The sequence below is a fragment of the Tachyglossus aculeatus genome, chromosome 11 (assembly GCF_015852505.1).
Source record: "Tachyglossus aculeatus isolate mTacAcu1 chromosome 11, mTacAcu1.pri, whole genome shotgun sequence".
Taxonomy (NCBI): Eukaryota; Metazoa; Chordata; class Mammalia; order Monotremata; family Tachyglossidae; genus Tachyglossus; species Tachyglossus aculeatus.
In genome coordinates this window covers 60,774,553-60,788,120 of record NC_052076.1, presented here as the reverse complement: position 1 = coordinate 60,788,120, position 13,568 = coordinate 60,774,553, and the positions used below count along the sequence as shown (strand labels likewise).

The window sequence follows — 13,568 nt, the reverse complement described above, 5'->3', positions numbered from 1 at the left end:
TGTGCATAGCAACATTTTAGAAAAATGATAGAGGAAGCACAATGAAGAATGGGCTGGAGAGCAGGGGAACTGGAGGCCGGCTGGTGCAGAAGTCAAGCCAGGATACGACAAAGTGCCTGGACTAGTGCGCATTCAAATGGAAGAGCATAATAGAGCGTAATACTCTTGATTGATGTAAAATTTCTTGTTTCTAGAGAGAGTTTTTCAGCAGTGCAAATTGATCACTGGCACTTCAGAGTGAACCAGTGTCAGAGAAACAACTGAAGTACAATTGTTCCAATTTTGTAAGGCTAAACCTTGCTAGGAAACCAGTTTTATAACCTTTTTTTTTGTCTTCCATCACCTTCATGTGTTTTGCCCATGAAAGATGATTTACTACCATATGTACTCAAATAATTGCCCCTCCCTGATTTTTGAGGAGAAAAGGTTGTGTTTTGTACCATATAATTAAAATAGCGATAGATGGAAGTGGAGGAGGAGCAGATGAGTGAGAGCCAACAAGACAGGTGGAATTAGTTGAATCATTAAAATGACTGCCAGAGACCAGGGAAGAAGAGCAGAGACAACAAAGTAGTTGCTGGGAGTCCAGGATGGAAATTATAGAAAGGTCAGAATGTGGACCACACAGTAGGAGTGTGGGGGTAGGTCATATATTGAGGGCCTATTATTATGCAGCATGTGGGAGAGGGCAATAGAAAAGATGCTGTACTAGGTGCCTCCTCCTCATGTTACTTGACCTATCCCTGTTGTAGTTATAAAAATGCTGCACAGAGGGGAAGTTATGCAAGTAAATGTAGTATTTCTGTTGTTTTCTAATCTTCCCCCAACCTCTTTATTTCCCTTTGAAACAGTAGTTGATATGACCCGTAGGACACAACTGCTGTTTAGAGTACTGGCCTGTTTTATCAAGATTAAATGGGCTCTCGGTATAGTACAGATCAGAATGAGATCACTCCATCCCAACCTCCGTAGATCCCCAGAGGGAGAGGCAAGGCAAGAATGTCTTGTTCCAAATCAGCCACTGCCAGAGCAGCTAATTCCCAGTCTTGCTGGTGGCAGAGTGTGGGAGTAAAGTGTAGAAAATGTTCTTCATTATTTAAGTATTAAGGTTTCACTGTTCCTTATGTCTTGTAAAACATCATTTTGAGCATCTGACATAATCAGGACTGAAAAAAAAATATCCTCTCTAAAAAGGAAAAGTGTAGCTCCCAACCCCAAATCCTTCCTCTCATTCAGTCATAGCAGGGGTGACGGGATTCTTGTGACTATTGTTTTTCCTCAGTTATTTTCACTGCCGTTGTTGTTAAAAACTCCTAGGCCCGGAGTTGGACTTCAGGACTGATATTTGTGATTTTTTTTTCTGTTTTTGAGCAAAACCTGGGAATTTGGTCTTTAAGTTCAGCTGTGGTTGCAGACCTCCAATGGGCTATCACGTCATGGCAGATACGAGTTTGTCTGCATTCCAGGCAGAGTTCCTCCTGAAATCACTTCTGAGCATTGAAAATCTCTTTGTTTTTCACTCCCTGCTATGCCTCACCAGATTGAAAGCAGAGTAGAGCCCTGTTTTCTGGAACAGATGAGCTTAATATTTCCCAGAACCAATTCATTGCTTCAGCAACTCATTAATGATCAATTAGGTGCTTTCTAGCAGTATTCTGATGAACTTTGAAAATGTGATGAGGAAGTTCCTTAGTTTATTTGATTGCCAGCCTGAAACTCCAGTAGACTCGGCTTATCTTGTGTTCTTTTTTTTCCTGACTTCAAATTGTCTTGCCATAATTGTGTACATTTCAAGGAATAAAGGGTGTTTTTCTAATGCGGTTCCTATCCCACATGGGGCTCACGCGCTGAATCCCCATTTTACCGAACAGTGTTTGCCGCATAGTAAGCACTTAACAAATACTATTGTTATTTCTATTTTCTTTTTGCTTATATTATTAAGTGGAATTTAAGTTCCTGTTCTCTGATGAGATTTCTTAAATGTCCTATGATTATCTGTTTAGGTCAAATACTCCGAGGAAAGCTGTATTTGCTGGCAGCATGCAGCTATTAGCAGGAGTCAAGCTGTGTACGGGGAGGATCTTAACCAACCATCCGCATTATGAGGATAAAGGCCTAAGAGAAAGAACGAAAGAGGTAAGTATTGTCACCTCTTTTCATTGGATTTTCATAATCATCAACAAGGCTCTTCCTGGGCCTAATGCAGCATTGTGTGTGGGATTTAATGAGGGTACTGTCACTGTGCCCAATGCTTTATGTCCAGCAGACCGCTACGCTCCCCATTTTCAAAGCTCTAGTAACATCCCATCTCTTCCAGGAAGGCTTTGACTTCTCTCATCTCTCCACTTTCCTTCCCTCCCTATTGGGTCACTTATCATCATCATCATCATCAATCGTATTTATTGAGCGCTTACTATGTGCAGAGCACCTGAGTCCATACTCCCTAGCACTTAGGGATTTGCCCTATCTCCTCTCCTCACAGCATTTATGTACGTATCCTTAAACTCTGTTGCTTCCCCTATCTGTCGTTTATTTACTGTCTCCCCCCTAGAGTGCATGCTCCTTTTTTGGGTAAATGATATTTGTTAAACACTTTACTGTGCGCTAGAGCACTGTACTAAGTGCTGGGGTAGATACAAGCTATTCAGGTTCATTCATTTTACAGATAAGGGAACTGGGGCATAGGGAAGTGAAGTGACTTGTCCAAGGTCACACAGCAGATAAGTGGCAGAGCCAGAATTAGACCCAGGCCCATGGTTTATCCATTAGGCCATGCTTCTTCTCTAAGGGCAAGATTGTGTCTCCCAACGGTGCTGTACTGTACTCTCCCGGGCGCTTAGTGCAGTGCTCTGCACACAGTAAGTACTCAATTTGTATCTTTTGTTTGATTGAATTTCTCTTTCTTCTAACTTCAGTGAGGGCGACTTCTGGCCCCAGCAGTTCCTCCCTTTAAAACTGTCCTAACCTCAGCCATCTAAATACATTCCAAAAGTGCTGGATAAACGGCAGAATGCCCTGTTGGTATAGTCTTCCTGGCTTTTCTGGGATGCCAGAAAACTAGTGGGAATGAAATTCCCAAAGCAGTTTAAACTTTGAGGTAAACAAGTGAAACCAGAAGTGAGCAGAGTTAACAGAGAAAGGCCACAGATCTACCCGGCTGAATGAGTACTTGGTTTTTTGGCAGTGGCTCTGGCTACTGCCGAAGTTTCTAGCTCTGCAGAGGAAAGCCCTTTTATTTGAAACGTACTGTGAAATTTGAAAAGAAGGAAGGGGTTTTTGTTTAGTTACAGTGCAAGAGCATTCACAGTAAAGCTCCTATTGCCTACCGTTATTTTGAGTTGTAGACACTTGGGATTCAGGTGAAGGCAAAAGAAACACCTCTGCCCTAATTCAGTACAGTAGGTTTAGTGTTTGTAGTCTATTACGGATTTTCTTTAGGGTTTTCCATTAAGTGCCAGCATTCAAAGCAAGTATTCATGTTTTCCTTTCCCGTTTTTCTTAGGTTTATCAGATATACGCCAAGAGAGCCCCCGAAGAAGTTCACAGCCTGCTGAGGTCCTTTGGCACAGACTATGTGATCTTGGAAGACAGCATCTGCTACGAAAGAAGACATAGCAGAGGTTGCCGCCTTCGGGACTTGCTGGACATAGCCAATGGACATGTAAGATTTGCACAAGGAGATAGATATTTTATGTACATAAAAATTTCAGCTACCTTTAAAGGGATCATAATTATCATTCTTGAAGGGCATTTTCTCCATGTTTTTATCTCAGCAACCCTCACCTTCATTTAAAAGTAGTTGAGAGAGAGTGTGAAAGGGGAGGATTTAGGGGTGGAAGTTGCTGCTGCTTTAATCAATCAGTGGTATTTATTGTTTGCTGTGTGCAGAGCACTGTATTAAGCATTTGGAAGTGTACAGTGCAGCAGAGTTGCTAGGTAAGATTGCTGCCCACATGTATCTGACAGATTAGATGGGAAGACATACTTCAAAATAAAGTACAGAAAGGTGAAAAGGCAGAGTGTGAGACTATGTTCATAAGTGTTTTGGGGTGTGTATCAAAGTGCTTAAGGGGTACACACTCAAGTGCATATGCAACAGAGGGAGGGCAAGTAGGGTAGGAAAATGTGTCGGTAGGTAAGGTTTCTTGGAGGGTAGATGATTTTAGTAAGGGTTTTTAAAGATGCAGAGAGTGATGATTTGTCATATGAGGGAGGAGGTAATTCAAAAACAGAGAGTACATGGACAAGGGAGTGGCAGCAAGACAGAGATCAAGGTATAGTGAGTAGGTTGGCATTAACTTCAATTCTGTACTTCCTAAGTGCCTAGTTCAGCACAGTATAAGCTTAATTAAAGGGAGTGTTTAGTATAAGCTTTTACTGTTCCTGTCAATCAATCAGTGGTGTTTATTATCATACTAAGCACTTGGGAGAGTATAATGGACTGGAGTCTATAGACATGATCGCTGCCCTCAAGGAGCTCACAATTACCCCTTCTAGGGTTAAGAGATTGACCCGTTGATAATGGTGTTTTTCTTCATTTGCTCTTCTGATGTATTTTCCTTCAGCACTTATGTTCGTATCTATAAATGAAGTTATTTATATTAATGTCTGTCTCCCCCTCTAGACTGTAAGCTCATCGTGGGCAGGGAACGGGCCTACCAACTCTGCTGTATTGTTCTCTTCCAAGCGCTTGGTACAGAGCTCTGCCCACAGTAAGTGCTCAGGTACCATGGATGATGATGACCTTGTTCCCCTGGGCCCTGGTTTCCTGTGCTTTTTCATACATCTTTGCGCTTCCGTGACTCTGACTACCACAAACCAAAGTTGCCCAAGCATGTCTTTGTCTTGCTCCTAGGTAATGGATGGTCCAGGTGAGAATGAACCCGATTTGAAACCTTCAATGCACCCTCGCTTCTGCGAAGAAATCAAAAGGAACCTGCCGTCCTACTCTGCGCATTTCATCCGAGTGTTTCAGAACAAAACATTCCACGTCTACAAGCTGTCCAGACACAAGTGATGGTACTTCCCAGCAACTGCGGATTCTGATGCAGGTGAAATTCCTTTATAACGAGCCTGTTAAAAAAAACAGTCTCTGGGTAACAAGATGACACTGAGCTCTAATGGGCTGCTTTCCACTGTTCCAATACGACCTAGTACCAACTATGGGAAGGCTCGTTCAAACTGAATTTCACCAGCAGTATAATGCTGTGACAACCTTAGCAACTGCTAAGTCAGTTTACAAAAGTATTAACATTTTAACAGGATTTCGCTTAAATTGAATTCCTTTTTTCTCATCTGTAATTCTCCGTTGGCATTCATCAGTCAGCTTGGGAACGGCAGTTTCTGTCAAGGACCCAGAGCCTGCTGGTTTGAGGGGAACGCATGTTCAGCCCGAAGCAGTTTGGGCAGGATTAATCAGAGTTCAGGCTCTGGGATGCTTCTGTCTGTTGAGGTGGAAGCGAGTGGCCTTTCAACTGTCCTATTTTCCTTCCCTTTTAACTCTGAATAGTTCTGTATTAGGTATTTCTTGAGACATTTCCATTGAAATCTGTTTATAAGGGTAAGCACTTTGGTAAGGTTATCTTGAGTTAAAAGCAGAGTTTTCAAACACTGGAGCGTAAAGATTACAACTGAAGAATGTGTAGTCCTTAGAATGGCCAAAAAAAAAAAAAATCGTTTGGTTTCATAGCGAATTTAGATGGAATTGCTTTGGCTCTTTTTAGTCATTTTGAATTTTTTTTATTCTGTTTCTAGCTTTTGTATTTTCCTTCGTAGAAATTTGCAAATTCTGGCTCCAACTCACTCACTGTTAGGGTGTTTTTAGGACAAACCTTCCGGCTTCCTACCAACTTTGACTTGCGCGGTCTCCAATCTCAGCGAGGTGCCCGCCCGTGGGTCCTCAGTCTTGGGAAGAGCTCAGAGTTAGCGAAGGTCCAACATAGAACCGAAACGCTCATGAACACGTCTAAAGCGCTGCATGAACAAAACCTATTCAAAGACTTCCTGATGATAAGTACTGTTACAGTAAATTTCGAATGATGGGACAATTTCAAAGCATATGGTGCTTTTAATTAATTGGAGATGGGTAATGAGATTAAGTTTCACCCCTGCGCTGCACTCCAATTACCAGTGATTTAACTGCTTTCCCCTTGAAGTTGCGCTGAGATAGAATTACCAAGGGGAGTGAAATGAATATGTCACCCATTCAAATAATTGTATATTCCATAAATACTCATTAAGAAGAACTCCAAATCTGCCTGCCCCTTCATGTTGAACACAAAAAGGAAAGTGAGCTTTTATCAAAACTTACTTAAATCAAACGTTGGCTGCGGTTGGGCTATTAAATTGCAACTCCTGCGCCATTTCTCTCTTCCGTCCCTTAATGAGGTTGGAGACCACTACAGTTTAACACGACAATAATAAAACATCCTAATCAGTATTAAAACTTTAATTAAGCCAGTAATGATGCATGGCTGTTTCAGCTGACAGCATGGGTCAGTACCTCCTTTAGAGAGTGCCTTACAATAATTGAAATCAAGCACACGTAAGGTACGTGATGGTAGGAATATGCTGGTTTCTTTTTAATTTTGTGTCTTTTGCGGTTACTTCCTGAAAATTCACTTTTTAGTATTCCACTTCGGGTTGTAGATACCAGGCTGGAAAATTGTATGCAGATCTTGATGTGAGACATTTAAAACATAGCTGGTGTAGAATGTTCTTTCCTAAATGACAGTAATGTTGCCAAAACATTCAGTGTAGTTCCACAACGTTCATGAACAAGATGAAGTGCCAAAAATTTTGCTAGAGCCCGTAAACTCCCACCCTGAGGGATTTTTGCTCATTTATATCTACTAAAAACACTGTGACCATGTACAGTAGAACTTTTTACTTTTTACACACCAAATCCCTTACAGGATCATATTGGGCATGCGGGGTGTAGAGGTTAGCATTTGCAGAGACTCACAGAGCTTGGCTGATGGGCAGGAGGAGGAACTAGAGAAATCAAGTCCTGGTTTCTGTTTCCATCCTTGCCCCTGGCCTGGGGCAAGTCCCTCAAGTACTGTAGGCAACAATCCCTCCTCCTAAAGACAGCATGAGGCTTTCGGAATGTTTCTGGGAATCCTTAAAATGGCAAGAGGCTTTTGTGCACAGGTCGATTTCCTGATTTTGCACCCTTTTGTAGCACGTTTTCTTAAAAAAAAAATCCTGGCTCATTTCAGCATTTCTTCCTGGAGCACCTTCGTGCTGGCAGTGAACAAGGTAGGAACGGAGCCCTTAACGGGCCCCTAAAAAAAAGTGACCCTACTGTTCATGAGAACAGTTAGACGTCTTACCACCTTCTTACACAATTTCAGGTCAGTGCGCACAATTTTTCCCTTTCAAATCTGGAATGTTCCTCTATCCCATGTAGGACAGGGACCGTGTCCAACCTAGTTATCTTGTATCTATACAGTCAGTGCTTGGCACATAGTAAGTGTTTAACAAATGCCGCAAGTATTATTGGTATTTTTCAGAAAGATGTCAACTGCAACTTATTTCTATTCCCAGTTTACCTGAATAGACTGACATAGAAATAGTTTGGACTTCCCAGGAGGTGAACAGGAACCCAAATTTCCCCGTCTTATTAACCATGCCCCTAGTTTACCTGCAGCACAACCTTTAGGCCAGGGAGACCTCAGCATCCGTCTGGTCACGGAGAGCGTTTTCTCGGTGAGAGGGGAGCCCGTCAGCTGTCCGAAGGCCGATGGTTTTCTGGTTTCAGCATCCTATGGGTGAGATCTTATAGAAAACTATTTTATAATTTGTTGTACTGAACCATGTGAATATTGTATACTAAATAAAGTCATGTCCTTTGGAAATCATGTAAGGCAAGTGTTCTTCATTTTTCGCAGGGTGGCAGACTGAGGATTATACATACTTTGAACTTTGTGCAGGAAAAACAGTCCGGGTCATGGTTCCTTTAGCAACCTGCTGAAAATAAGAATATGACGGTTGGCTAGTTGGTTAGTAGGAACTCCAAGTTAGCGATTTAGCCACTGTGCTTGTTGCAGCAGTTATCACGAGGGGTAAGTGCAATTTGCTGTGACCTTTGGGAAGCAGTTTCTGCTTTTTCGTTCATTTCTTAAGCTTTGGTAATTTTGTAAGGTGGCAAACAGCAAGAAGTCTGTGGGGAAGAAGTGCGGAAATTAAATGTATGTGACTGTCACATTATTCAGAGATCCAGGGTAAGGTGGTTAAAATTCCAGGCACAAATTCACATTAGCAAGACAGAGTTTCGTAAATTTCGGCATAGATTAGCAGTACCCCGAATCTCTCCATGTTTCTGGAAGATGACATTAACAAGGACTTGCTAAGCAAAAGCAAAGAATTCAGCCATTTGGATGAACCAGAGATTGAAGAGTAATTATCTGCTTTAAGTTCACATTTCTTTTCCTCTGCCCTTTCTTCTAGAAAACGTTTTAACCAAGCCTTTTCCAACTGCAATAAATAATCGGGAGTTTATGGTGATTCTCCAATCTCCAGGTTGAATTAAGACAATTAATGTGTTCCGGAATTTCAGGGAACTTGTCTGCCAACGTGTTTCCCAAGCACTTAGTACAGTGCTCTGCACACAGTAAGTGTTCAGTGGATGATTGATTGCATCTGAAAAGGCTACAGAGAAGCAATTAAAAAACGCATTTAAGGCTACTGCCTACTTGCTGCCCTCAACTGAGGGTTGCAAGTGTTCGTTCCTTTGAAACCGGCACGTGCCCTTGGTTAGAGCCACCCCCAATATATCTACCCTTATAGGTCCACCTTATATTAACACCCACCCCCATATCAAAACCTGACTGCCCTGACATTTTGACTCAGTGTCACCCAAACGTAAATAACCTCTCCACCTCGGCTGAAATTAAGGCAGCTGTGTTCCCAGTCTGTCCCAGATTCTCAAGCCATGACCCCCGAGCATATGGCCACAGAAAATTAAGAAACGGCTGATGCAGACGTCAGTTAACTGTGTCACATTCAGAGGAATCATTCAATAAGAAAATCGCGTCATTGCAAGATGCCGAAATAGAAAAGTCAGTCACTCCACCATCAGTTAAGTTTTGGGAATTAAGCTTTGTGTCAGTTTTCAAGAAAGCGAATATATTTATCAAAAATGGTTGTTGAGGCCTCCGATGGAGAAAGGAGATTAGCAGTGCACGGAGGAATTTAGAGTTATCCTGCTGTGGGTATTTTATGAAGGCAGGACAACACTGGACAAATGCATCACTAGAGTTGAAAAATTACTACCAGAACAGAACAAGCTTCAGATTCTGCAGCTTCTTGCAAAAATGCATGCAACTCCTCATTCACTGAACGTTGTCTTATGCTTTGAATTAAATTCCAGGTCATTATTAGATGAGAGAGTTTGCCTGCCATGCATACATCCGTAAAGAAACTATCAGAAGATTAGCAAAATTACCAGATTATGGGAAGATCTAACAGCCTAGGGATCTGCAGATTGATTTTATTTATTTATTACTGGTGTGAGTGGTTGCAGGGTTTTTGGAAGCCCCACCAGCTGTCCCTGTTCTGGGAGATGGCAGGCCCCTGCTGTGATGGGTGTTTTCATAAAAATCTAAGAGAAATGCCTGAGTGTGTGTGAGCCTGCAATGAGACAGGAGAATGAGTAAGGAAACATGATTTCAGGACTCGCACAGTAATTAGGACAACAGCGAGCTAATTAAGGCACATAAATTAAATGAAACTATTAGCATTTTCTATTGCAAGAGAAGGCAATGGCTTCCTCCGACCCCCAGGGAAATGACACCTGCAAACAATTATCAGTACCTTATTATTGCTATTAGGATTATTTACATTAAGTTGTGTTCATCTAGCATTCAGCACTGGTAAAGATTTTCCCAACACCTAGACATCACAGCATCTTCATTTGAACGGTGCTTTGGGATCCTTGAGGATGAATGCCTCACTGTAGGGAAAGTGATCATTATTAGGAGTCTTGTTTTGTTTTGTTTTAAACTGCTCGTGAGCTGACATTTTAAATTCATTCAGTGGAAGAAATCATTTTTATTTCTAACAACATGCTCTTTGGGGAAAAATGTAAAAATAGAAGGCATTTCCAGTGTGAGTCTTACAGTCATTATATTCAAGTGGCCATTACTGGGCAAGCAGAAATGTGCCCTGGTGCTTATTAGCGGGGAAATAAAAATGTTTTTAACAGTCCCCAGAGCTACATCCGCTTACAAGACCAGCAGCAGGGAACAGCGGTGGACCTAGAAGGTAGGATAGGGAGGGGAAAGGGAATCGAAAGGGACCGGTTTCAATTTGTTTTTCCACCAGCTGTGCTAACCCTCCTTGGCTCCACTCTAATATATCGTTTTCCCCAGGTCAGCCGAGGCTGAAGGGATGGGCCTCGGAGGCCGCTGGACATATGACTGCCTGCTGAGCACAGGGGAAGACCCCAGGAGGACCACAAAAGGGGTGGCCCCCAATTCCAGGCCTAATTTGGCACCCCCAATTGCTGCTCCACAATAGTAAGTGCTAGGATGGCCAGAGAGTGCGGAGCCTGCGGTCAGGGCCGTGCCGCCCTGGAGCCCCTCGCAGGTGCTATCAAGCCTCAGGGACATCGTTGAAGCCAGAAACTACCCAGTCGACTGGAAAGTGCCAATCACTTATTCAATCGGTCGTTGGTATTTGAGTGCTGGGCTTTGTGGGGAACCCACAGTTAGAGGATGGGAGGCGGAGACTGAAAACGAGCAGCCAGAGAGACAAGAGAACCAGTAGAGGATGGTGTCAGCGAAGCCAAGGTTGGATAATGTTTCCAGGAGAAGGGGGTGGTCGACAGTGTCGAAGGCAGCTGAGAGGTCGAGGAGTCTTAGGATGGAGTAGAGGCCACAGAATTTGGCAAGAAGGAAATCTTTGGTGACCTCCGAGAGTTTCAGTGGAGTGAGGTGGGGGCAGAAGCCAGATTGGAGGCGCTTGAGGAGAGGAAGTGGCAGCAGTGGATGTAGACAACTCGCTCAAGGAGTTTGGAGAGGAATGCTGTGAAGGAGGTGGGGTGATAATTGGAAGGAGCCGTGGGGGAGATGAAGGGTTTTGTTTTATTCTTGCAGGATGGGGAGGCATGACTGTGTTTGAAAGTGGTAGAGAGTGAACAGTCAAAGGTGGCGGTCAAGGAGGGAAGAAGGAAAGGAGCAAGCACTTCGATAAGATGCTAAGGGATGGAGTCTGAGGCCCAGGTGGAGGGGTTGGATTTTGAGAGATAATAATGATGGCATTTGTTAAGCACTTACTATGTACTGAGCACTGTTCTAAGTGCTGGGGGGGATACAAGGTAATCAGGTTGTCCCACGTGGGGCTCACAGTCTTAATCCCCATTTGACAGATGAGGTAACAGACACAGCGAAGTGAAGTGACTTGCCCAAAGTCACCCACCTGACAAGTGGCGGAGCCGGGATTAGAACCCATGACCTCCGACTCCCAAGCCTGTGCTCTTTCCACTGTGCCATGCTGCTTCTCTAAGAGGTGGTGGGAGACCTGTTGGGAAAGATGGGACAGTTGAGGCAGCAGCACAGAGGGACTGGAGCGGAGCAGGGGAGAGTTTAGGGAGATCACACCTGATGGCTCCAATTTTCTCAAAAATGCATGTGGCCAGTTCATTAGGTGGGGTGGAATAGGAGGTCAGTGGAGTTGAGTAATAGGAAGTGGGCAGCAGATGTGGTCGTGAGGAACATCCTCATGGATACAGAAGTCCCCAAGCATCAGTGCAGGGATGGAGAGAGAGAGAGAAGGAATGAGAGAAAATGATCAAAATGGTTCAGGAAGTTGGAGGTAGGGCCTTGGGGCAGGGGAGAGAATAGATGACCATGACTAGTAACCGGACTGGGTGGTAGAGGCAGATGATATAGGCTTCAAAAGAGAGGGATGGAGAAAGTGGATTGGTGCAAAAGTGGCATTGTGGAGTGAGTCTTGGGTAGTGGAAGATAAGCCCTCTGCCCCCAAAAGGAGAGAATGGTGGGGAGAGACAATGTTGTCTAGGGACAGCCAGGTTTCAGGGCGAGGAGGAGCAGTGATTGAATGGGAAGCTTACCCATAACTTAGCCGGGAGTCCATAGACTGTGAGCTGTGTCCTATAATCCTTGGGGGAGCTCCAGAAGACTGCAAAATCAACACCCTCATTCCTAGCCTAAAGTTTCCAATTAACCTGTTAGAGATCTTGGTTTAGAATGGTGTGGATCTGTTCTAGATTTTTCATTCCTGTTTGGTAAACCTGTCTATTCCCTTTCTTTTTAGCAGCCCATCTCTCCCCAAGACCAGATCACCGACTGTATTTCTTTTACTCCTCACTCAATTGTTACTGAAAGGTTTCTTCTCCAGCAGTGACTGGAGGGGGAAACGGACCCGTGAGAGATTTCAGAGAGCCAAGTGCAACGACAGTCAGGGCTTGGCCACCAGTTAAATGGTTTGCACCTGACTTTCCACCATTAGTCTCCCCACCCATAACTTGCTGGATTCTCTGCTCAGAAAATTGTGGAATCATTTAGGCGGCTTTCCTAAGCGTCTGTCTCCACTTTACAGCAAAAAAAAAAAAAGACTTTTGTACTTGAGGCAATTAAACATGACTTCAGATTTTGCACTTTCATTTACTAAATAATAGTTCAAATCAAAAACAGATTAGAATGGATAGTGCAGGAAGCCTCCTCTCAGATAGGGGTTTTAACATTGATTCCAGTTTTACCTAGACAATGGGAAGGATTTTAAGATGACTGATCAATTAGAAACAGAAAAAATTCTAACCGAGAGCTGTAAGTATATACTTTGCCTGAAAATGTCGGCCCACTGTGATTGCTGTCATGATTTTAGTACAAGACAATTGTGGTAATTATTTGCTGTGATGAGTTGTCAGCCAGCATTTTTGCTTTTTCCATACATTTTACAGTTAACTAAACCTTGAGGTCCGGGCCCACCCCCTGAATTAAGCTATTTTTGACTAGAAGATTCTGGAACGCTGGGGCCCTGTCAAAGAGATATTTTGTCCTCATTTTTTGCCCAAGAGAGAACAGCCTTAAGGCAACAAAATTGCAGCTCAAATTTTATTTTTCTTCTCGGGTTTAGTGTACCAGTCATCAACAGGGGTGAGTTCAAGTGCATCATATATTAAAACGGGTGGAAAACCTGACTTTGCCCCAAAAACCTGGAATTTCAGTTCAGGGGGAATGGGCCCTTTTGATTAAACTGGTAGATTGCCTTAAAAACCTAGGATTTGATTTAAGCTTAGAAGGAGATTAATTTGGGGAAAAGACACGTAAGAGTGAAATTTAAAAAAGAAAAAGTTACCTTTTCAGCAAGTACCGTAAATCTTTAATGTAAGAGAATGATGAAACCTAAGACAAAGTGGAGAAATAGCATTCACATTTTAAGGAAATGCTAAAGGGCCAGCTGCTTGCAGAATTTCAGTCCTGGTTTTCTTGGCCCTCTGTCACCTATTCCTTTAGCTGCCACTTCCTCTAGCCTCAGGAAGCTGGACATGGCAAGTGGGAGTCACTCCCCTAAAGCCTCTTTCAGAGCTCAAGAGAAAGAAC

General features: G+C 43.2%; 1 protein-coding gene and 1 long non-coding RNA gene across 6 annotated transcripts in view; one reads left to right on the top strand and one right to left on the bottom strand.

The window, feature by feature from the left end:
• DPY19L3 (dpy-19 like C-mannosyltransferase 3) overlaps window positions 1-7,862 on the top strand; it is an 82,958-nt gene extending 75,096 nt beyond the window's left edge. The window contains exons 17-19 of the mRNA XM_038753347.1: window positions 2,004-2,136; window positions 3,503-3,661; window positions 4,856-7,862. Of these exons, the coding sequence (XP_038609275.1) occupies window positions 2,004-2,136; window positions 3,503-3,661; window positions 4,856-5,017 (454 nt within the window). The 3' untranslated portion in view covers window positions 5,018-7,862. The remainder of the gene's footprint in view (window positions 1-2,003; window positions 2,137-3,502; window positions 3,662-4,855) is intronic.
• LOC119934004 lies at window positions 6,434-13,371 on the bottom strand. 5 transcript variants are annotated; one of them, XR_005452834.1, is made up of 4 exons: window positions 13,324-13,371; window positions 9,817-9,955; window positions 7,646-7,971; window positions 6,434-6,722 (listed from the first exon to the last, which is right to left on the bottom strand). It is a non-coding gene; the product is annotated as an uncharacterized LOC119934004 (long non-coding RNA). The 5 variants fall into 5 exon arrangements; XR_005452833.1 differs by lacking the exon at window positions 13,324-13,371 and having other exon boundaries at window positions 9,817-10,084; XR_005452836.1 differs by lacking the exon at window positions 13,324-13,371 and having other exon boundaries at window positions 7,646-7,968; window positions 9,817-10,084.
• Window positions 13,372-13,568: the final 197 nt, after the last annotated feature.